Here is a 25,540-nt window from a genome sequence, read left to right as displayed (position 1 = left end):
TATGAGTAATGAATTTAGTGAGAAGCAGGAGTGCCAGACTGTTGTGTTTATGTGTATCGTATATGTAAAGTAGTATCACGTGGCCAGTTATTACCAGGAGAGATGGAGAGCAAGGCAGGTAGTAGCTGGGTGAAGTTCTGATTGGAAAGAAGGGCGAGTGAGGTCACCCGCTCGGTTTTAAGCCCCTTAATGAAGTAGGAGGAGCACCGGTAGGCCTAGGTCGCCTGAATAGGCAAATTTGATTGGTTTAGGCACCACTAAGGGTGAGGAGGGAAGAGGAATTGAATATTATGGGAAGCAGCACTGGTACAGATGAGGACGGATGAGAAATTGAATACTTTTGGCAGCGGCACGAGTAGTCATGCTAATTCCAAGAACAAGGTGGGGAAAAGCCATGAGGGAAGGAAACCTCGTGTGTAAGTGAAATGCAAGGTACTGTACAATACTTTGTGGTGTAATATACGCCACAAAATGAATGACAAAGGTGAAGGAGGATGTAAGCAGCACTACATTAGGTGAGTGGATCATGGTCGCCACCACCTAGCTAACACTGTGATGTGTAAGTGAATAAGACATACAGTATTTCTGACGATTGAGAAGAATCAGGGATCTAAAGAGTATATGACTAATGATGACTAACTTACTCGTTACAGGAAATATGTAGTTCAGTTTTAACGTGGTTCTTCAAATGTCCGAGCTTTTGTCTCCTTCTCTCTCTCTCTCTCTCTCTCTCTCTCTCTCTCTCTCTCTCTCCTTCTTCTTCTTCTTTATTCTTTACGTGCCATATCTGGAAGGTCCAAAACAGAAAAAAAAAAAATCCTCAAATAAGACGTAAGTCTAAAGATATTCCACCAAGATTTTAAGTAATATAAAAGTCCCCCACAATGACTGGGTACTTTACTGGAAGAAGGCTGTGCTACACTCTCGGAGTCTAGTTGTGCTCTGTCTCTCCGAATTTCGTGGGGAGAGAGGTAAGTGAGTTTCAGTTTACCATTACGTTATGCTGGGTTAAGGAATTCTCGGATTTGTACGGTAAAACAGTCTTCTCATCATTCTCAATCTTAGTTGCAAATTTGTCGACAGGAAACTCTCAGCGCCAGTCACCTCATTCTTTTTTTTCTTATCTTTTTTTAATGGGACAATTTTTTCCCTACGATTTTCAATTTTCACGGCCAGATTTCGGCTAGATGACGTGGTGGTGATGACGTTTCCCCGCAGCGGCACGACGTGGACGCAGGAGATGGTGTGGTGTATGACGCACGACCTTGACTTCACCACAGCCATTAACATGCCAGTCAGAGAGAGATCCCCCTACCTTGAGTACGCACCAACATCAATTGATTCTGCTTCACTGGTAATAGGAGTAGTAGCAGTGATGGTGGTGGTGGTAGTAGTAGTAGTAGCAATAGTGGTAGTAGCAGTAGTAGGAATAGTGGTAGTAGTAGTAGTAGTAGTAGTGGTGGTGGTGATGGTGGTGGTGGTGGTGGTGGTGGTAGTAGAAGTAGCAGTAGTAGTAGTAGTTGTGGTGGTACTGTGTAGCAGCAGCAGTACTTGTATTAGTATTAGTGGTAATAGTAGTAATTGTTGTGGTAGTGGTGGTGGTGTGTAGTAGTAGCAGTAGTAGTAGTAGTAGTATAAGTAGCAGTAGCAGTAGCGGTGGCAGTGGTGGTGTGTAGTAGTAGTTGTGGTAATTCAGGTTCATTTGAATGTAAACTACTTTGATGGGTATTGTTTTCACTCGGCTTGTCTGCCTGTTTGTTTGTCTGTTTGTTTGTTAACAACTTTACACGAGAACTACTGGTGTAATTTTCACTAAAATTTCAGGGATGTTGGGCTATGACCTTCTGATGACCTGATTGAATTTTGCGCCAAATTGGGCCAAGGCCCAGGCTGTTGGCCCCCAAAATGTAAAACAAAAATAAATAGTTTTTGTTCATAACTCTTTTCAAATTCGTCATATCGACATGAAACCAAACCCTATAGGTGCATCTTTCAAGTCTTGATCCTATAACATGCCTCATTACATCAGGGGGGTCACCCCTTACTTAGCGGTATGAGGGTCGATGTCCTGTTGCGTTTATACGTCAGCAGTAAAATGACTGCCCGGGATGGGTTTGCTGTACCTTGACACCGCTTCTTGTTTGTCTGTACTCTTACGTCTTTTGATTTTTCATTGATTCAAGCCATATTGTCATTGATCAGGACTACGTAACACCTCTCCCTTAGCGATTTGTTTTGACTATCAACCAAGACGTCAACATCATAGTAAAGGAAAAAGTGTTGCTTAGTCTCCTATGTCCTCCACTGAGTATGTATAGTGAGCGACGCCATCTCGCGGTGGCACTGAAATGGACAGGCCACTCCTCTGCCTAGTTATACAAATGTCCCTCAGATCCCTCTCTATCTCCGAAAGGAGAATGGTGAACGGAAAGAGGACGACTACTACTACCACCGCTGCTAAATGCCACCACCACCACCACCATCACTACTACTACTACTTCTACTACTACTACTACTACTACTAACATTACTACTACTACCATCACCACCATTACCACTACTACTACACGGTTTGGCATAGACGTTAGGAACTGGAGTGGTCAGATACAGCCTTCATTAACTCTTTTACTGGAAAATAAGACAATACTACGGCTCTACATCCTTTTCCACAACCTGGCCTAAAATTGCCGTCTTTCCATCGTGAATGCTGTGTTGTAACAGTGGGTTAATACTAGACTAGGATGCTGATCACGAAGAAGTGCCGTGTAAAAGTAGTAGAGACGTAGAATTGCCCTTTTCTGTCCCTGAACTACGAAAAGTAAGCTGCGAATGGACAGAAATTTGTGCCAAGTTAAAGTGAAGGGAATCTAGGTGGATATTTTGATCCATTTTCAGTTTATATTCCATAATTCATCAGCCCTCAGGACTAGTTCCTGACCATCCCCCTTTGCTGAACTTTTTCAGTGTCTCAGTTATACAGAGTAGGCCAGCATGCTCTCCAATACAAATTTCTCTATCTACACCAAACTACATGCACAGTACACACTACACTTCCTTTTCCAAAATTCCAAAAACTCATGGCGTCTCAACACTCAGCCTCGGAGTCCCCAAGTGGGGGATCATAAATGCCCCCACCTTCCGCCCCTCTCCCGGTGACGACTTGAGCTGCTTGGAACCACTGTCTAACTCACTTCTTCTTCATTTCTGCAACATTCGCGGCCTTTCCTCTAACTTTCGCTCTGTTGAGCACCACCTCTCCTCCTCTAAACCTCATCGTCTCTTTCTAACTGAGACTCAGCTGTCTGAGGCAACTGACAGCAAACCCTTTTCTGTATCCTCCTACTTTCCTTATACTCATTTCAAAGCCAAAGGTGGATTATTGTTATATACGCAACGACTTATCTTGCTCTCGTGTTCCTGAACTCGATTCTTCTGAATTCGGCTTTCCAGCCATTCTCTGACTAAATATATCTACGCTGTTTACTTCTCCCTTAATTCTACTGACTATCAAAAATTCTTCGACTATCTTACTTGTACGATGGAACACATTCTATCCATTTCTCCTTTCTCTGAAATGTCCATTTTAGGAGATTTCAATGTTCACTTCACCACTAACTTTGGCTCTCCTCTCCTATCGCTGATCCACCTGGTGAACAAGCCTACTTCTTTTCTATCCTTAATGACCTAGAGCAGCTTGTACATCACCCTACCCGTATCCCAGACCGCCTTGGAGAGAGCTCCAACATACTTGACCTCTTCCTTACAACTAATCCTTCTGCTTACACTGTTAATCTTTTTTCTCATTTGGGCTCCTCCGATCACAACCTCATCACCTTAACCTATCCAATCACTCCGGTACGGCCTGTGGGCCCTCCAGGGAAACGTTATCCGTGGCATTTTGGAGCCGCAGATTGGGAGGCCCTCAGGCAGTACTTCTTTAATATTCCCTGGAATGATTATTGCTTCCACGGCCGGGAGCCATCTGAATTTGCCTTGCTCATTACGGAGGTTATTCTCTTGGGCATGGAAGCATACATTCCTTTTTCGTATCCTTTGTCTAACGCAAGAAAGCCTTGGTTTTATCATGCTTTTTCTAATGCTGTCCGCAACAAAGAAAGGGCCTATAAAAGGTACCGGAGCCAACCCATCCCTGAATCACATCATCTTTACGTTTCTGCCCGGAATCGTGCTAAGTCTGTTCTTCACTCTGCTAAAAATAATTTCATCCGTACTAAATGTTCTCAGCTCTCAAACTCGAATTCTTCCCACTCCTTCGGGCACCTTGCCAAAAACCTTTCTAACAACTTTACCTCATCATCCTTACCTCCTCTTTTCTACTCTGATGGTTCTGTAGCTATTTCTTCTACTGATAAAGCAGATCTCTTCGCACAGACTTTCTCCTCCAATTCCACCGTACATATAGACGATTCCAGTGTTGTTCCTCCATCACTTCCCCCCTCTGACTTCCTCATGGCTGACATTAAAATTTCTTCAGCTGATGTATTTTCTGCCATCACTGGCCTCAATACTAACAAGGCATATGGGCCTGATGGATTCCCTCCTGTTATTCTCAAGAACTGTGCTTCTGTGCATACAGCCTGCCTAGGCAAACTTTTTCGCCTTTGTCTGTCAACTTGTATCTTTTTTTTTTTTTTATGCGAGGAAGAAGGAACCAAAGGCCATGAGCCCACAGTTACAGTTCCCTCCAAGAGAAAAACAAAATACAATAGAGAGCCAAATTCAAGAACCGATCATTTTGAGATGCCTGGACACACTGCGTTTGAAAGACTGGAGATCATAGGCAGCAGGAAATACAGACAGAGGGAGACAGTTCCAGAGCTGACCTGTTGCATAAATGAAAGACTGGGAGTAACGGTTAACTCTTGCATTAGAGAGCTGGACAGAAAAGGGATGAGAATTTGCTGCCAGACGGGTGCTACGCGCCCATCGTAGAGGTGGAGGAATGCAAGCAGACAGTTCAAAGGAGCAGTGACCATTAAAGTAGCGATAGAAAAGAGATAAAGATGCAACAGTGTGGCAAAGAGACAGAGGTTGAAGGGAGTCAGTAAGAGGAGGAGAGTTAATGAGACAAAAAGCCTTTGACTCCACCCTATTGAGAAGAGCTGTATGTGGGGAGCCTCTCCACACATGACAGTTGTACTCCACACAGGGGCGGATAAAACCCCTGTATAGAGTCAACAATTGTGCAGGGGTAAAGAAAGAGCGGAGTCTGCTTAGCACACCCAATCTCTTGGAAGCAGATTTTACAAGAGATGTAATATGATCTTTCCAAGATAAGTCCCGAGTAAATGAAACCCCAAGCATGTTCAAGGATGATGCAGGATTAAGTTAAATATTATTAAACATTAGTGGGTATACCTGTAGAAGATTTTGTTGGGTTGATAGGTGTAAGAACTGAGTCTTAGATGCATTAAAAACAACCATATTATTTTTATCCCAGTCAGAGATACGAGCCAAGTCAGACATTAGGTGTGCCATAACCTCATCCCTTGTTTGTTGAAGTAACTGTTGAGGTGGGCGTTGCGGGAACCGAATGGAAAGGTGAAGGGTGGAGTCATCAGCGTATGAGTGGATAGGGTTAGATGTACAGCTTAGAAGACCATTGATGAATAAAAGGAAGAGAGTAGGTGATAGGACGGAGCCCTGAGGAACACCACTGTTGACAGATCTAGGAGAAGAACAATGGCCGTCTACAAGAGTGGCTATAGAACGACCAGAAAGGAAGCTAGCGATGAAGGCACAGATAGAAGGATAGAAACCGTAGAAGGGCAGTTTGGAAATTAAAGATTTATGTCAGACTCGATCGAAAGCCTTTGAGATGTCAAGTGCAATGGCAAAGCTTTCGCCAAAGTCCCAAAAGGAGGATGACCAGGAGTCTGAAAGGTAGGTGAGAAGATCGCCAGTGGAGCGTCCCTGACGGAACCCGTACTGACGATCGGAAAGAAGGTTGTGATAGGAATGATGCCTTAAAATTTTTCTATTGAGAATTGACTTGAAAACTTTTGAAATACAGGACGTTAAAGCAATTGGACGATAGTTGGAGGGTTGGGAGTGGTCACCCTTCTTTGGTCCTGGGTGAATGAGAGCAAACTTCGAGCAAGAAGGAAAGGTACAAGTTGACAGACAAAGGCGAAAGAGTTTGCCTAGGCAGGGTGTAAGCACAGAAGCACAGTTCTTGAGAACAACAGGAGGGACCCCATCAGGCCCATATGCCTTGTTAGTACTGAGGCCAGTAATGGCAGAAAATACATCAACTGAAGAAATTTTAATGTCAGCCATGAGGAAGTCAGAGGGGGGAAGAGATGGAGGAACAGCACCGGAATCGTCTAAGGTGGAATTGGAGGAGAAAGTCTGTGTGAAGAGATCTGCTTTATCAGTAGAAGAAATAGCTACAGAACCATCAGAGTAGAAAAGAGGAGGGAAGGATGATGAGGTAAAGTTGTTAGAAAGATTTTTGGCAAGGTGTCAGAAGGAGTGGGAAGAATTCGAGTTGGAGAGTTGAGAGCATTTAGTATGGATGAAATTATTTTTAGTAGAGCGAAGAACAGACTTAGCACGATTCCGGGCAGAAACGTAAAGATGATGTGATTCAGGGGTGGGTTGGCTCCGGTACCTTTTATAGGCCCTTTCTTTGTTGCGGACAGCATTAGAAAAAGCATGATAAAACCAAGGCTTTCTTGCGTTAGTCAAAGGACATGAGAAAGGAATGTATGCTTCCATGCCCGAGATAATAACCTCCGTAATGCGCAAGGCCCACTCAGATGGCTCCCGGCCATGGAAGCAATAATCATTCCAGGGAAAATCAAAGAAGTACTGCCTGAGGGCCTCCCAGTCCGCGGCTCCAAAATGCCACAAATGACGTTTCCCTGGAGGGTCCACAGGCCGTACCGGAGTGATAGGACAGGTTAAGGTAATAAGGTTGTGATCGGAGGAGCCCAACGAAGAGAAAAGATTAAGAGAGCAAGCAGAAGGATTAGTTGTGAGGAAGAGGTCAAGTATGTTGGGGCTCTCTCCAAGGCAGTCAGGGATACGGGTAGGGTGCTGTAGAAGCTGCTCTAGGTCATTAAGGATAGAAAAGATGTAGGCTTGTTCACCAGGTGGATCCGTGAAAGGAGAGGAGAGCTGGAAGTACGCTCTCATTCAGCCAGTCCCAAAGAAGAGTGACCATTCCCAACCCTCCAACTACCGTCCAATTGCTTTAACGTCCTGTATTTCAAAAGTTTTTGAGTCAATTCTCAATAAAAAATTTTAAGGCATCTTTCCTATCACAACTCTCTTTCTGATCGTCAGTACGGGTTCCGTCAAGGACACTCCACTGGCGATCTTCTCACCTACCTTTCAGACTTCTGGTCATCCTCCTTTCGGAACTTTGGCGAAAGCTTTGCCATTGCACTTGACATCTCAAAGGCTTTCAATCGAATCTGGCATAAATCTTTAATTTCCAAACTGCTGTCTTACGGTTTCTATCGTTCTATCTCTGCCTTCATCGCTAGCTTCCTTTCTGGTCGTTCTATAGCTGCTGTTGTAGACAGCCATGGTTCTTCTCCTAGATCTATCAACAGTGGTGTTCCTCAGGGCTCTGTCCTATCACCAACTCTCTTCCTTACATTCATCAATGACCTTCTAAGCTGTACATCTAACCCTGTCCACTCATCCGCTGATGACTCCACCCTTCACCTTTCCATCCGGTTCCAGCAATGCCCATCTCAGCAGTTACTTTAACAAACAAGGGATGAGGCTATGGCACACCTAATGTCTGACTTAAATCTTTAATTTCCAAACTGCTGTCTTACGGTTTCTATCGTTCTATCTCTGCCTTCATAGCTAGCTTCCTTTCTGGTCGTTCTGTAGCTGCTGTTGTAGACAGCCATGGTTCTTCTCCTAGATCTATCAACGGTGGTGTTCCTCAGGGCTCTGTCCTATCACCAACTCTCTTCCTTACATTCATCAATGACCTTCTAAGCTGTACATCTAACCCTATCCACTCATCCGCTGATGACTCCACCCTTCACCTTTCCATCCGGTTCCAGCAATGCCCATCTCAGCAGTTACTTTAACAAACAAGGGATGAGGCTATGGCACACCTAATGTCTGACTTGGCTCGTATCTCTGACTGGGGTAAAAATAATCTGGTTGTTTTTAATGCATCTAAGACTCAGTTCTTACACCTGTCAACCCGACAAAATCTTCCACAGGTATACCCACTAATGTTTAGTAATATTCAGCTTAATCCTGCATCATCCTTGAACATGCTAGGGGTTTCATTTACTTGGGACTTATCTTGGAAAGATCATATTACATCTCTTGTAAAATCTGCTTCCAAGAGATTAGGTGTGCTAAGCCGACTCCATTCTTTCTTTACCCGTACACAATTGTTGACTCTATACAGGGGTTTTATTCTCCCCTGTGTGGAGTACAACTGTCATGTGTGGGGAGGCTCCCCACATACAGCTCTTCTCAATAGGGTGGAGTCAAAGGCTTTTTGTCTCATTAACTCTCCTCCTCTTACTGACTCCCTTCAACCTCTGTCTCTTTGCCGCACTGTTGCATCTTTATCTCTTTTCTATCGTTACTTCAATGGTCACTGTTCCTCTGAACAGTCTGCATGCATTCCTCCACCTCTACGACGGGCTCGTGGCACCCGTCTAGCAGCAAACTCTCATCCCTTTTCTGTCCAACTCTCTAATGCAAGAGTTAACCGTTACTCTCAGTCCTTCATTTATGCAACAGGTCAACTCTGGAACTGTCTCCCTCTGTCTGTATTTCCTGCTGCCTATGATCTCCAGTCTTTCAAACGCAGTGTGTCCAGGCATCTCGAAATGATCGGATCGTGAATTTGGCTCTCTATTGTATTTTGTTTTTCTCTTGGATGGAATTGTTATTGCGGGCTCATGGCCTTTGGTTCCTTCTTCCTCGCATAAAAAAAATATTCACTGGTAGAATAATATAATGCCACGGTGCGGATTCCTTTCCACGGCACTTCTTCGTGACTAGCACCATATTCTAGTGTTCATCTCCTGTTACAACTCTACATTCTAGTTAGATGGGGGAATTTTATGCCAAGTTAGAGTAAACAGAGTATAGTTAGTATGATCTAACTATGTAGTTTCGCCTACATTTGCCATCTCCCCATCTTGACTGCTGGGGTATAATAGATTAACATTACGATATGGTGCTTGTCACGAAGAAGTGCTGTGTAAAGGATGTACAGCCACAGCATTGTCTTTGTCTGCCACTGAGCTATTATTATCACTAGAATATGGCGCTAGTCATGAAGAAGTGGTGCGTAAAGGATGGAGAGAGAGAGAGAGAGAGAGAGAGAGAGAGAGAGAGAGAGAGAGAGAGAGAGTGAGAGAGAGAGAGAGAGAGACAGAGAGAGAGAGAGAGAGAGAGAGAGAGAGAGAGAGAGAGAGAGAGAGAGAGAGAGAGAGAGAGAGAGAGAGAGAGAGAGAGAGAGAGACCTATAATTATTTTGTCCAGTGCTACCCCTGTTCAGTACTCTTACAGGCGATAGATGGACAGGCAGACAGATTGATAGATTAACAGGGGATAGATAGACAGACATATAGATCGATAGATAGAAGATAGACTGATGGATAGAGACTTATGGGCAGGTAGAAAGATGACTAGTTAAAGAGAGAGGGACAAGCAGACAGACAGGTAGATAGATAGACAGATTGATAGACAGGTGGACAGATAGACAGATAGATGATTGAATAAGTGGAGAGGGACAGACAGACAGATAGATAGACAGGTAAATTATTAGACAGAGAGGGACAAGCAGACAGAGATTCAGGTAGACAGATAGACATATGAATAGATAATGAGAGTGGAACAAACAACAGAGAGAGAGAGAGAGAGAGAGAGAGAGAGAGAGAGAGAGAGAGAGAGAGAGAGACTGACAACCATCTTTTTTTCAGAGGTGACTCATTTTACCATCCAGATGTTCCCCTGCCCAGTTTTCTGGTTGACAGTTTTTTAAAGCAACATCCAGACGTGGACCCGCGAACCACTGGGGTATATTTGGCCCGTGCTGAGTCCGTTCCTTCTCCTAGAATAATTAAAACTCATCTGCCCTTCTCACTTCTCCCACCATCCATTCTTGAAAGCTGTAAGGTGGGTGAAGTTCTCTCTCTCTCTCTCTCTCTCTCTCTCTCTCTCTCTCTCTCTCTGGCGGCATAAACTTTATTAAGCTTCGCCATATAAATGGTGACGCTTCATGTTTTCGTCAGTATTATTTTTCTTTGCAGTTTTTCTTCGACCTTGATGATATTGCACATGAAGGTACCCTAGGTTAACTAAAGTCCTTATGCCAAATGTAAATGACCATGACCTATTTTTGAAGGTGATATACTCAGTTTTATTCAAAAATTGCACATTTTAAATTGAAATATCGCGGAAAGTACTTGAGATACGGATATTTGGTTGAGAATCTCATGAAAAAAATGCTTGCCGTATAACTTTGGCTTAATATTTTGCCATTTAGCCTAGTAGAAAGTACAGAATTCAAATCTGCTCAGTTTGCCCATTGCAACACGTTTTTAGAGAAAACCACAGAAGTTTTAAAGATATACATTGTAGGTGGTGGCGACCATCATCCACTCACTTGACGTAGTGCAGCCTACTTCTTCCTTAGCCTTTATCATTCTTTTTCTGTGCCTGCCCTCCTCTCTTCCTATTGCTCCCATCTTTCATGTCACTTTTTATTGCTTTTCCTTCCTTTACAGGTGGCTTTACATTGAGTGACAAGCCAAATGGTTTCCTGTAAGCCAAGAAACCATTTACAACGCTGGGTGGTAACCATATAACCAAACCATACGTGCTCCCTACGTGTCAACAAGTGGGTTGGTGGAGGGTTAGTGCCCTTCCCCATAAAACAAATAACTCAAAGTCAAAATGGCCACCCTTTACGGGATTATGGCGTCTGGCAGAAGATAGAAGATAGAAAGACATTTCTGGATATATAGTCTGCTCCCCCGTATGATCTGAATGGAATATAGTTACAGTTTTGCATACGGTTAGCCAGTTATTAAGACAAACGCAAAATTTACTGTAGATCTGAGTTTTTTGACACCTTTGTCTTCAGGTCCCTTGTTGATGTTACACAAGAAGATACATTATGGTCTTCAGATCTTGTTTATAATAGACATACTCCTATACTATTGACAGTTGAGGAAGGACTTTTATGCATGGTTGCGGGGAGTAAAGACGTATTCAATCTGAGCTCTCCTCTAGCTATAGGGCTGCTCCACCGGCATTAGTTATTTGTTTTCTGCCACTAGGGCGTTTTTCACAGTTAGGCTAGCTAGTACTTATTTTCCTCCCTTCCCTACTTAGAGATACAATAGGAGTTTGTATCTATTCCTGAGTTTACCTTTGCTTACTCGCCCATGGAGGGTCCCCCCCACTGATCGCTCTGAGGCGTGAATGAACACGGTCGGGCCTCCCTGGAGTGGTTTGAGAGGGCAACCTCAGACTTAGGTGTTCTGCCCTGGGTTATTTGTCCTTTGCTTGTTTTCTCTCCTCCTTCCCACTTCCTCCATTATGGGGGAATGGCCTCTATGGCGAACAATCTTTCCGCCTCCCCCCCGACCCCCGACTGTCTCACTGACTGACGTCATGACTGACCGCCTCCGGACTAGAACCCCACTTGACATCCCTGTAGATAATGCTATGTATGTAATCCTACATGCGACTGGTTCTACCTCATTGGCTAGTCTCAAACCTTTTCTCATTAATAAAGTAATTGACGGCTGTGCTGGTGAAGTTGAACAGGTTAAAAAACTTGCTTCTGGAGACCTCCTTGTCAAAACACTAAAGCCAAGCCAAGTTAAAGATTTGCTTAAGCTAAGTAAGTTTCATTGCTACGATGTCGAGCCAAGGATCCCTCACTCCATGAAATCCTGCAAGGGAGTTATCACTTGCAGGGACCTCATGGTAATGGATGAGGACGATATTGTACGGGAACTTACTGGCCAAGATGTTATTGATGCACATTTTATCACAAGATTTACGGAAGGCATCAGGAATAAGACTGCAATTATAGTTTTAACTTTTGGCAGGACCTCACTTCCCTCAAATGTCAAAGTGGGATATGAAATTCTAAATGTTAGACCCTACATCCCCAATCCCCTTAGATGCTCTAAATGCCAGATTTTAGGTCATGCAGAAAAGGTTTGTCGGGCTTCTCAGTCAGTGTGTGGTAGGTGTGCAGTTCAGGGTCATGATGCTGAACACTGCATGTCAGAGTCTGTGAGTTGCTTTCATTGTCAGGGTGCTCACTCCACTTCCTCGAGGGATTGCCCAATATGGAAGGAGGAGAAAGAGATCTGCGCAGTGAAAGATACAGAGGGTATATCCTCTTATGATGCCAAGAAGGTAAGGGAGTTGCATGCAACTCCCAGGCCTAATGTCTCCGATGCATCAGCGGTTATTTCCCAGCCTGTGATGTGCACGGCGGAGACTCAGACTGACCAGGACCCCAGCACTCCTGTCACTCACATTGCACCATTGTCTGCTCCTACTGTACATTCCGACTCTTCTTCTGATGCCCCTGCTCCATATTCATACTCTCAGGCCGCTGCTACTTCTCTGGCACAATGGCCTAAACAGAAGTCGACAACCCTGAAAAACTAACTTGACAACCCTTACCAAGTCACGACCTCATGTCTTACCTGCTCCTGGTCCAGCAAGGGAGAGAAAGGGTAGCTCTTCCTCGGGGGGCTCTGGGAGCCTCATTATTGGTGAGCAAATGGAGGTTTCCATCAGCAAGCACCGGGATAGGTCCCCCGGTAGTCACTTGCCTGTTGGCGGGCAACATAAAAAGACTAACAGCACTGGCCACCCTCATTAATCTTAAACCACCACATTCACTATTTAACAGTGGATTTGTGGAGGTTCTGGGAATAAATTACAAAATATAGAAATCCTGCTTTCAGTACACAGACCAGACGTTATTTGCTTACAGGAGACACGCCTGGAGGATCATCCTGATCCTCAAACACTACCACCAACTTGTCACACTACCACTCGTATAGATGATATGAAGGTACGGAATTGCCATATACACCCACAAATCACACCCACAAATGGAAATGGTTCTAAATTCTACTCTGGAAGCTGTCATGTGCAGAGTAAATTTTAATAACACATATCTGTCTACTTGCCCTCTGTACTGTCCTCCACATGGCCTCATTGATAGTGATGCTTTAAATTCACTATTTGAACATCTTCCTAGGAATAAGTTAGTGTTGGGCGACTTTAATGCCCATCACTATCAGTGGGGTAGCTTGAGGATCGATGGTCATGGGGAGCAGGTAGCCAACCTAATACTACAGTCCAACCTCTGTCTTCTGAACGATGGTAGAGTGACTCGTGTAGATGATTGTACTGGTAACTTTTCGGCCATGGACTTATCTCTGGCCTCCCCTGGTATACTGTACATAAAGATTTCTTGTGGGACCCTTACGACGATTCCTTGGGAAGTGATCATTTACCCATCTGTTTTTCCTATACACGCAACATTGTTTCGGACCCTCCACCTCCAAAATTTAACTATAAGAAAGCAGATTGGGGATCCTTCTCAAGGATCGCCAATTTAGAGATGTCTGGGGAGACCATAGATGTTAAGGTCGAAAATGTAACTAATTCCATAATACATGCAGCTGAGGCTGCTATTCCCAAGACTTCTACAGTTTATGCGAAGCATAGAGCAAATTCGTGGACGCCGGATTGCCAACAAGCATTAAGGAAATGCAATAGGAGATACATGATTTTTGTTAGTCAGCCTACTGAGGAAAATCTTATTGCATACAGACAGGCACGGGCTGAGGCAAGGAGAATAATAAGAAGGGCCAAACGTTACTCCTGGCGGTCCTTTGTGTCCATGGTGACTCGTACTACACCATTAAGTAAAGTCTGGTCCTCTATAAGAATATTAAATAAAAAAGGCCCATACTTCCCTGTGACCACCCTGCAGGTGAACAACATCATCCATGACGATCCTGTGGACGTTGCTAACATCCTCACCAGGAGTTTTTCTCATGTAAGTAGATCAGCCAATTATGACTAGCGTTTCCAACATCATAAGCACACGGCTGAGCTACAGATAATAGACTTTGCCACAGAAGACATAGACTCCCTGTACAACCACGAGTTTACGCTAGATGAACTGCTCCTTGCCCTTAAATCCTGTAAAGACACCAGCCCTGGACCAAACACAGTCACGTACGGTATAATCCAGCATCTTAATCAAGACAACCTGATTAAGATGTTGCATTGTACAATGAGATTTGGGCGTCTCGAACATTCCCAAACTCATGGCACTTTGCGCACGTTGTACCGATACCCAAAGAGCTGGTCATCTTATGAATCCTACATCATTTTGTCCTATTGTGTTGACTTCTTATCTATGTAAGGTCATGGAACGCATGGTAAACAATAGGCTTCTTTTTGTTTTAGAGTCGAAGAATTTGTTAAATGATCAATAATGTGGCTTCTGTAAATACAGAAGTTCACTAGATCATTTAATGAATTTGGAGCATTGTATTTCAGAGGCATTTGCCAATAAAGAATTCATGACGGGGATGTTCTTGGACATTCATAAAGCCTATGACATAACATGGTGACACGGTATACTAATGAAGCTCTATGCTTATGGTTTAAGAGGAAATTTGTCTATTTTTATTTAAAATTTCTTCAGAGACAGGACTTTCTGTGTCAAATTGCCCCGTAACGTAACATCAGATATATTTATCCAGGAAAACGGGGTGCTGCAGGGAAGTGTGCTTAGTCCCACTTTATTTAGCATTGTGATCAATGATATTCTGTCATCAGCAACCATCCTGAGGAATCGTAAATACTCGCTCTACGTTGATGTTTGTGCAATATGGCACTCTTCCCATATTGCACAATTTTCGGCTGGGCGGATTCAAGCAGCCCTTGACTCCGTTCACCAACGGGCCTTGCAGTGGGGATTTAATTTTTCCATCCCTAAGTGTGCCGCTCTAGTTTTTACGACTCGTAACGTACCTAATTTGTGGTTAACTTTGGATAATCAGGCGGTACCTTTTGAAAATTGTGTAAAGTTTTTGGGAATATATTTTTATCGTTGATTGAACTTCAAAATTCATGTTAATAATTTGCTTGCTCATTGTGATAAACCATTAAATGTCCTCAAGTATCTAGTGGGTACTACGTGGAATGCCGACAGAAAATCTTTATTAATGGTGTATAAGTCCCTTATTCGATCGAAGCTAGAATGTGGCACACAGGTGTACGGCTCAGCATCCGATGCCACGCTGAAAGGATTGGATGTGTTGCAGAATAAATGTTTGTGAATGTTTCTTAGAGCCATCTGGTATACCCGTGTAACTCGTATGGATGTGGAGGCGAATGTGCCTCCCCTCCATCTTCACCGTGACCACCTGGGAATATTGTATGGGTTCAGAACATCTAGGAAAATTAATATCAGCAATGTGGCCTGTACCCCCCCTGCGTCAATACCACCATCTTATGCGGAGGGTGCATCGGCCACTTGCCATTCGCCTCCACTTACTAACTCAGGAGCTTGGTGTGGACCTCAGTGACCTTGACAAGTTGGTGTTTAAAAATATAGCGCCTTGGGAGCCACCCGGCTTTACTGTTGATGTATCATGGCTCCCAGCACCAAAGACCAAGGTGCCAGAAGTGGAGGTCCACCACTTGTTTTGTAATATCATCGTTCGTCACTTGGGGTCCCATCAATTGTACTCCTATGGCTCCAAGTCGAGTGAATGTGTGGGTGCTAGTGTGTGGTCGACTGAATATGCTATCAGGTATCAGTTGCCGACTCATACATCTGTGTTTACCTCCGAACTTTTTGCTATTGACAAAGCCATAGACTATGCATTCACTTCTCGGCATGACTCATTTGTCATATTTTCGGATCTCAAATCAGCCCTTCAGGCAATTGCTTCTTTTACTACTGACTCTAATGAGATCCAGGGCCGCATTATTAATAAACTGCATTTGTGCAACAAGTCATTCACGCTGATCTGGGTGCCTGGTCATTGTCGTAATTATGGCAATGAGCAGGCTGATTTACTTGCAAAGTCGACTGTAGAGCTTGAGGAGACTTGGGACGTTCCTTGTGATCTGCGATCGAATCTCTCTCTCGGAAAGAAATCAATAAATCTTCTGTGGCAAGGTCAGTGGCCTAGACTTAATATTCCAACCTGTAAGCCGTACCTAGGCGATTGGGATACTGCCAACCTTTCCAGTCGTCTTGAGGAAAAAGTATTGTCGGGATTACGGCTCAGTGCCACCATGGTAACGCACATGAAACCGTACATGGAAAGACGCTTTCCACCGCACTGTGACATCTGTGATGGGGTGTTATCTATCAGTCATATCATCCTGCGCTGTCGGCGATTTATTCATGAACACGCTTCACTTATAAATTATTGTGGCACAGCAGACGTCCCCTTCACCCTTTCCACCATCCTGGGTGATAGGGATATTGTTATGACTGATAAATTGATGGCTTTCTTGAGAGAAACCGGACTGATCAGAGTGATGTGACTTTTTTACTGTGTGGTTATGGTTTTTATCAACTGTATATATGTATATATTGTACTATTAATTAGGGTTGACAGTTGACATATTTGAAATAGTTCCTCCTCCCACTGATCTATTTCTAATATTGATGTACCCTACATTAAACCCTGTTCCTCGCCTGACAGTCACCAGCTGATGAGTGCAAGTGTGCAATATAGAAAGGTATTGGGCAGTTGCAGTCGATGGTGGTCTGTTGGGAGAGGTCCTTCACTTTTTGTACATATTATGTAAATACATTATACCATCTTGCTTAACCCGTCACGTCCCGAGGTTTTCCGCACCTCCGACATCCCCCAGTCCCAAGCCTTTTTGGAAAAAAATTTTTTTGGCTAAAACTTCCGCGTAGGTCGAGAAACGAAGGAAAATCACATAGAAAGTGGTTCCTGCGGTCTAGAAGTGGTCCATTCAGGTGAGGTCCCCCGAGCCAGGTGTGGTGTTCTGTAATGGACGTGATATGCGCTCACGTTTTCTATGGTAAGGAATACTGGGAGAAACAACACACAACACGTCTATATTTATTGAATTTGAACTAATAAACAATAACAGTAACAATATAATGGATTTCAGACACATATATATGAGAAATAAGCATTGTACCATCGCGCGAGCATAGCGAGATTGGTCCGAGTCGTAACATGCTATATGCTAAGTGTCTTGTATCAGTCAACCTATCATTTTTTCTACTTGTATACTTCTGCTTCAATGACATTTTACCAATTTCAACTGTTTGTAAGTGTTTTCAGATGTTTTCATTCATTATAATGACATGCAGCGTAAGTCTAGCGCACATCAGCTTAGTAAGCGCACTCGCTATGACTCGTATTTCAACATACGAAATTGTTTTATCACTTTCCAATTATTTTTCCCTTTACATAGAACCTTTCCTCCACCACTGTAAATATTTTCAATTATTTTCATTCATTACGAGGGCATTTAGCGATATGCTAGCTCATATTCACGTAGCAACCACGATCTCAAACACTCGTGTTTCATCATCTACTTTATTTATTCACTCCAATTATAATTTCCCACTTACATTACACACGTTTACACCCCTATACTGCACTGTACATACTTACTGTCATTATTTATTCTAGTGAGTGTGAGAATATCGCATGAAAATACCCTCGCAATGAATGTTTCGACCAACATAATACTCACACACTTATATACTAATTCTTCACATATATTACACACTTTACCACTTGCTGACTTTTATTTTCACTAATACGTGCCTTATTCATTCAACTGAGCGTCAGGATATCGCATCTCTATACACACGCTATGAATATTTGACTTAGAATATATTTCAGCACTTACAATAATTTGAACTTATATTATACCCGTAAGCATTTGCAATAATAATAATTATATAATTACGGGCCGTATTTATTGCACTGAGCGACAGAATATCGCATCATAAAACCCTCGCTATGTAAGTTTCCACTTAGGGCATATTTATATACTTACATACAATTTTTGCACTTATGTTATACCCGTATGCACTTTATACTAATATTTGGAGATCAACATGACTGATAATTTCACTGAGCGTCTGTCTGTCGCATTTATCTCATAATTTCTGCGTCCTTTTGCATTCACACCATATTAGAATTGCATCAACGTGTGATATTCACTGAAACATGAGTGAATAGAGACCCACGTCACACTGCACGCACTCATAGCGGGTGTCCTTCCTCTGTGTCGTGAGTCTCACCTGGGAATTACTGCACACGTGACACCTGCGTTGGGGCCTAGGTCTGTTTGGCTGGGGAGGGATAGGAGTGGTGAAATGGCGGCTGGATATTTTCAGGGGAGTTTGTGCAATAGGGGCAGTGCGGGTGCGATGTTGGGGCCTTTCAACAGCATACCGTGCAAAGATTTCTCTTGTGAGCTCCCTCACAAACCCTTCAAATGTTTCCTGAACTCCTGTTGTCATGGCGTGAAGGTGGTGGCAATTCAGAGCAGTGATATCTAGCAAGTGAAAGAACAGTTTCTTATACCACTTCATCGTGGTCCTGGCACACTCTACCGTCGATATCATGGAGTTTGACTGGTCCACGAGGCGCATGTTTATATTATAATCCATGACACACTCAGGTTTCCAAACACGACGCCTGTTCTCGCTACGGTAATCTACAGAATCAGTACGGTGCATCAAGGGGCGGTGAACCGTGGACAAGAGGCTTACTTCTCTGTTGTGGTTCCACACAGTTGCAAGGATGTTGTTGGCTTTGAAGAAGACAACCTCATTCCTTGCAAGTTTCCGCCCTACCTTGGCCATGTGACGCCGGTTCACCTTTACGGTTCCACAGACTCCTGTTTCATGCGTGTGAAGATAACGAGTGAGAAGAGGGCTAGTGTATCAATTGTCCAGGTAGAGAACGTGACCACGATGAAGGTAGTCTTCTATCATCGTCTTTACCACTGCTCCCGACAGTCCAATACTTCGATCTTCAATTATGTCTGTCTGTGCACCGGTGTACAAGACTATGTCTTGCACGTATCCAGTCCTACAGTCGCACATAACAAAGATCTTGAACCCAAAACGGTGCCTTTTGCTGGGTATATACTGCCTAAATGAAATATTGCCTCTCCACAACACGAGACTCTCGTCTATGACGAGGTCTCTATAGGGATAGAATGAGGAACGAAAGGTTTGCCTGAGGTGATCAAAGATCAACCTAATTCGCCTCATTTTATCAGTGTTGTTTGCATTTGCAGGATCATGAGCATCATAGAAATGGAGGCGACTTAGAATTTGTTGAAACCGATTACGGCTCATCACTTGACCAAATATTGGGGTAAACATAACAGGGTCCCTAGTCCAGTAAGCAGGAATTCTATTCTTTCGTATAATACCCATCAAAAGGACCAGGGCAAAAAATAAGAACATTTCTGGAAGGGAGACAGGGTAATCATAGATGATAGAATGCCTACTCCTTGTTCCCAATCTTTCACTCTCTAGGGGCTGGGTGCTTGCAAACAGGTTGGTTTGGTATACAATCTGCTCCACAAATGCCTCACTGAAAAACAGGTGGAAAAAATCCAACCTGGTGGAATTACGGTGATTCCTGGAGCAATGCAGCCAGATCGCCCCTGCTCAGTGAAGGGGTGAATTAGGGGAGAAAAATCACTCCCATCCTCCCAATTTCACGACACAAATCCCTCGTCCCCATCATCCCCATCACCGCCTTCGTCTGGGTGGGGAGGAGATCCTGGTTGGGGAGGTGGGGGAGAAGGAGTGCGGAGGGCTTCCCCACTGTCACTCCTCTTCCTTCTGCCTTTACCCTTTCCCTTTCCCTTACCCTTACGGCCTTGAGGAACATTAGGGGGCTGTGGGGATGAAATAGGGGAATATTGGGGAGCAGAAGACGTGCTGGGGAGTGGTTCCTCCCCACCTTCCCCCTCCATGACAACACCACGTGCTTTCTCACGCACCCTAGCTCGACCAAGTGTTAGGGGATATTGGGGAGCATAAGACGTGCTTGGGAGTGGTTCCTCCCCACCTTCCCCCTCCCTCACAACCCCACGTGATAAGGAACGCACCCGCACTGGCCCACGTGACCCATTACGCCGCCTCACACTATGTAGGGAGAGCAATGACTCACTCACGTCACTCTCACTTTCCCTAATCCTCCCTGGACTTTCCCTTTCACTCCCCACTCCCTCCACTTGACTTCCTAACTCCCCAAACAAAATGCCAGGCCCATACCTGCTCATACGACGTGGTGTGCGCTCTGGGCCACGATGAGTTATCACCTCACGTCCATACCACGTGGCAGCACGTCCCACGGCTCCGTCCTCGTCCTCATCCTCGTCCTCGAATTCTGGTTCCAAATCACGCTGGGGATAGGGATAGGATGTTGCACGTGCCTTCTTTGCCTGCTGCCCCTCTCTAGCAGCACGGTAAGTCACGTACTGCCGCTTCCTGGGAGACGGAACTTCCTCGTCACTGCTGGTGGTTTCTTCCTCCTCTGGCTGCACATAATCCTTGTCCATATCCTCGTCGTCCAGTGGGGAATCACTGTCGCCTGTAAAGGTGTCCAGGGCGACTTGAATTTCGCTGTCTGAGAGACCTCTCTTAGCCATGTCTGAGCAGGACCTTTGCTACCAGGTGAGTGGACGAGTGGTGGGCTAGCGCGGGTCGCGCGGGGTCGCCAAGTGTCCCCGCCTGGTGGCAGGTAGGGGAAGGTCATGCGAGGGTACGTACCGCAAATCAAGCGCGAATTTTGAAAATTGTCGAAATTATGCACATTGCAATTGCACGACGTACCGGTACGTCGTCGGGACTGGCAAATGCAAATCGTTGCAACGTTCCCATACGTCGACGGGACGGGGCGGGTTAAGTTATTCTAATTAGGGCGACAGCTGACGCATATGGAAATGTTCCTGACTCGTCTGGTTCCCTTTCATATATTGATGTCCCCTATATTAGGTTGTGCCTCGAGTGACAGTCAACAGGTGATGAGTGCAGGTATGTAATGTAGAAAGGCATTACATATCTGCAGTCAATGGAGTTCTCTTGGTTGAGGTATTTTTTTTTTTATCATTACTGTAGGTTTAGTTATTTGCCTTTTAGGATTTAGTATAGGTTAGCGATTTGTCTGTTAGGTTATTAGTTTTAGGGACTTTAGGTTCATTAGTTTTTTTCTTTCTGTTACATAACGTAAGGTTAAAAAAAAACATTAAATAATAAAAATACAAATACAAATAAAAAAACTAAATACAATAAAAAATTATATATATATATATATGCCTCTGTGGTACAGTGGTACAGTGTGCGTTTCGCACGCTGGTGAGCGCGGGTTTGCCTCTCGCCAGAGTTGTAAAAACTTTGGGAAGCATTCACCAAGCCACTTGCTACTTTGGCGGACACAAGGGGTGCTGTGGTTGAACCAGTGTCGCATACTAGTATGCTTGTACCCAATCGGCTTAAGGCGGGCCGATTACACTTGGTTCACAGACTACACACACATACAAAGCCACTACAATCACACTCACAAGCACTTCTCACCCTACATACAGTCTCTACCAGACAGCCTAAGCCACTGGGTAGAGTTACATTGGCTCTATCGTCCCTGCTTCAGTACAATAAGCCGGTCCTGCAGTGGACCTCATGATTATATATATATATATATATATATATATATATATATATATATATATGTATATATATGAGCCTCTGTGGTACAGTGGTAGAGTGTGCGTTTCGTACACGGGTGAGCCAGGGTTCGCGCCCCGCCAGGGTATTAAACTTTGGGAGTGTTCACCCGGCCACGTACTGCATTGGCGGAACCAGGAGTGCTGTGGTTGAACCAGTGTCGCTTGCTATAAAGTATGCTTGCACCCAGTCGGCTTGCGCGGGCCGATTACACTTGGTTCACAGACTACACACACATCCAAAGCCACTCCAACACTACAATTACACTTACAAGCACTTCTCACCCTACATACAATCTCTACTAGACAGCCTAAGCCACTTGGTAGAGATACATTGGCTGTATCGTCCCGACTTCGGTCGGGATAGGCCGGTCCTGCAGTGGATACTCAAACGGCTGATGATGATGATTATATATATATATATATATATATATATATATATATATATATATATATATATATATATATATATATATTTGCCTTAATAACCAGGGGCTTCGGCCCCCCTGGTCGATAGGCAAAAAAGGAAAAAATATTGAGAGTTAGAGCGAAGCTTCCTTATTGTGGCTACACAATAAGGTTAGCTAATTAGTTTTAATCTAATTTGGTCTCTCTCTCTCTCTCTCTCTCTCTCTCTTTGAAAGTGTTAGTTACCAGACCCCACACAGGAGGGGGTTGGGGACGGGTATTGCTTTAACTCGGTCTGTCTGTTTATCTGTTAACTTTTTGCGAAAACTACTGGTGCGATTATAACTAAAACTAAAAATGATGAAGGGCTATGACCTGATCACCTGATTAAATTTTGAGCTAAGACCCAGGCTCCGGGCCCCTAAAGTGTAAAAAAAAAAAAAAAAAAAAAAATGGAGGGGAAAAATCTTTTTTTCGCCATAGCTCTTTCAAAATCGTCATATCGATATGAAGCAAAAACCTATAGGTGCGTCTTTCAAATCTGCATCGTATAACATGCCTCATTACATCAGGGGGGTCAGCCCTCAGCTAGTGGTAAAGAGGTCAGTGTCAGGTGGATTTGGCCTAAAATTCCATATGGGCATAAAATCGTAAATTTTCACCTGATTTACTTCAAACTTGATGTGACATACTTGACTAGATATTCAGTTGTGTTTATACGTCAGCACTAAAATGACTCACAGGGACGGGTTTGCTGTTCCTTGGCACCGCTTCTTGTTTTGATCTGTTTTGGTTTCTACCGTAGTACACAAATACGAACTTAAGCCATTTGAATCAACTTTTGAAATATGAATGGTGGAGATGATAATGAAGATGAAGATGTTGGTGGTGATTGTTTACATTTTCATTCGTAGGTGATATATGTGGCTAGACATCCGGGTGACGTGTGTGTGTCTTACTACCATCATCAAAGACTCCTCAAGTCAGTGAATTTCAAGGGCGACCTGGAAGAGTTCCTGGATTTGTGGTGCCGAGATTTAGGTAAGAAGAGAGAGAGAGAGAGAGAGAGAGAGAGAGAGAGAGAGAGAGACAGAGAAAACGAAGAATGGGACTTTGCAGAAATTTAATAAACTGTTGATTTTAGTGCCGTTGATAGGAATAATGTGCATTAATCCTTCTTTTTCCTCTCCTTCTCCTGCATCTCTTTCTTCTTCTTCGACGCCTTCACCTTCTTTTCCCTCTCTTCTCCTTTTCTCTCTCTTTCTTTTTCTTTTTCTTTCTTTTTCTTCACAGTTATGCGAGGGCCATACTGGAGTCACTTAAGCGAGGCATGGGCAAAACGCACCCACCCAAACCTCCTCTGGCTGTACTACGAAGACATGAACAAGGATCCGCTGAGGGAACTTCAGCGCCTGGACCAGTTCCTCGCCACAGGCCTGACGGAAGACGAGCTGCTGCAGGTGGCCCAGCATTCCAGCTTTGCCAACATGAAGGCCAGACCTGCCACTAACCTCAGTCTCATCCCGGAATCGCCTGGACTGATGCCGGGAGAGGCTGAGTTTGTGAGGAAGGGTGAGTTTAATTAGCGTCGTCCTTGTTGTCATCATAATCTTAATCATCCTCGTCTTATTTATTATCGTCATTGTCATCATCATTGTCATCATAATAATTATTATTACTTATTGTCTTCAGTACCATCATCATCATGATCCATCATCATCCATTGTCAATGTCACCTTTGGCATCAATATCATTATTATTGCCTTCATTACCATCATCATCATCGTCTGTTGTCGTCGTCATCCGTCATCATCTTCATTGTCATCATCATCATCAACGTCATCATCATTATCCCTGTCTTCGTCTTGGTGTTCAGCATCATTGTCGCTACATCATCATCAGCATCATCACATCATCATCATCCCTGTCATCGTCTTTGTGTTCATCATCATCGTCGTTACACCATCATCATCATCATCGTCATCATCATCATCATCCCTGTCTTCGTCACCATTGTCTTTACATCATCATCATCATCATCATCATCATCATCGTCATCATCATCATCATCCCTGTCTTCGTCTTAGTGTTCGTCACCATTGTCTTTACATCATCATCATCATCATCATCATCATCTTCCCTGTCTTCGTCTTAGTGTTCATCATCATCGTCGTTACATCATCATCATCATCATCATCATCGTCATCATCAACATCCCTGTCTTCGTCTTAGTGTTCATCATCATTGTTGGTAATATCATCATCATCCCTGTCTTCGTCTTAGTGTTCATCATCTTTGTCGTTACATCATCATCATCATCATCATCATCATCATCATTATCATCATCATCATCATCATCATCATCATCATCGTCATCATCATCATCCCTGTCTTCGTCGTAGTGATCATCATCATCATTGTCGTTATATCATCGTCATCATCATCATCCCTGTCTTCGTCGTAGTGATCATCATCATCATTGTCTCTACATCACCATCATCATCATCATCATCTCTGTCTTCATCTTAGTGTTCATCATCATTGTCGTCACATCATCATCATCTTCACTCACCTCATTAATGGATGCAAGCCAGTGAGACAAAGTAGGTTAAGCATGTCAGGTTTGAATGACCAGGTTACAGTATGCTAAGCTGGGCATACAACGATACACAAGATGGATGGTATATTGCACCCTTGTATCGTGTGGTCCTGGCTCAGTCTGCTGGTATGGGGAAAGCAGAGATTTTGGCTTCATCATGAAACTACTAATCCGCCATGCAGTCAGTGAAAGCAAAAAAGTGGAGAGTATTAAGTATGTAAAGATTTATGAGAAGTAGTAAAAATGTAGAAAAGGGAGAGGGAGTGGGAGACCGAGGATGAGAGGGAGGGATGGAGTGGACAGGTATATGAGACAGCCGTGCATGAGCTAGGGGGTAGGGCAGAATAATGGCAGAGGACAGGGTGACATGGACACCACTTACGGGATAAAGGCGTCTGGCTATGGACAGATTTATTGGAAGAAGATACTGTTTACACTGACTGAGCCGTCCCTGCAACACATGGGCCTATATTCTTACTGGGTAAGGAAGCTCCCTAACACCTCTTTCTTAGTGATTTATTATGGGATATGGGTGGTTAATATCCTTTTGTACTTTATTTTTGCGGAGTATGGTGACGTTAGAAGAATTTATGTAACACTGAAGAGTACAGTAAGTTGTAATAAACAAACCACTTAGGAAAAGGTGTTAGGGACCTTCCTTAACTAACAAGAATACGGGCCATGGTGTAATATATGGACCATCCTTTACTAGAAATAGGTAGATATAAGCTGGGTGAGATTCAGGTGAGCCCA

At 43.8% G+C, this 25,540-nt stretch overlaps 1 protein-coding gene across 1 annotated transcript; it reads left to right on the top strand.

Annotated features, from left to right (window-relative positions):
- Positions 1-312: 312 nt before the first annotated feature.
- Positions 313-23,699, top strand: LOC145390345 (sulfotransferase 1C4-like; the record flags this gene model as incomplete). The annotated part of the gene is made up of 4 exons (XM_080265301.1): positions 313-381; positions 10,006-10,137; positions 23,103-23,229; positions 23,482-23,699. Coding segments are annotated over exons 1-4 (546 nt in total), but the record flags the coding sequence as incomplete, so codon positions are not given.
- Between the last annotated feature and the right edge of the window lie 1,841 nt (positions 23,700-25,540).

This window comes from Coenobita brevimanus, chromosome 14 (assembly GCF_032717465.1).
Source record: "Coenobita brevimanus isolate Jiangsu-jjx chromosome 14, ASM3271746v2, whole genome shotgun sequence".
NCBI classification, from domain to species: domain Eukaryota; kingdom Metazoa; phylum Arthropoda; class Malacostraca; order Decapoda; family Coenobitidae; genus Coenobita; species Coenobita brevimanus.
The sequence above is the reverse complement of the archived record's forward strand: the minus strand, read 5'-3'. Positions and strand labels throughout refer to the sequence as shown.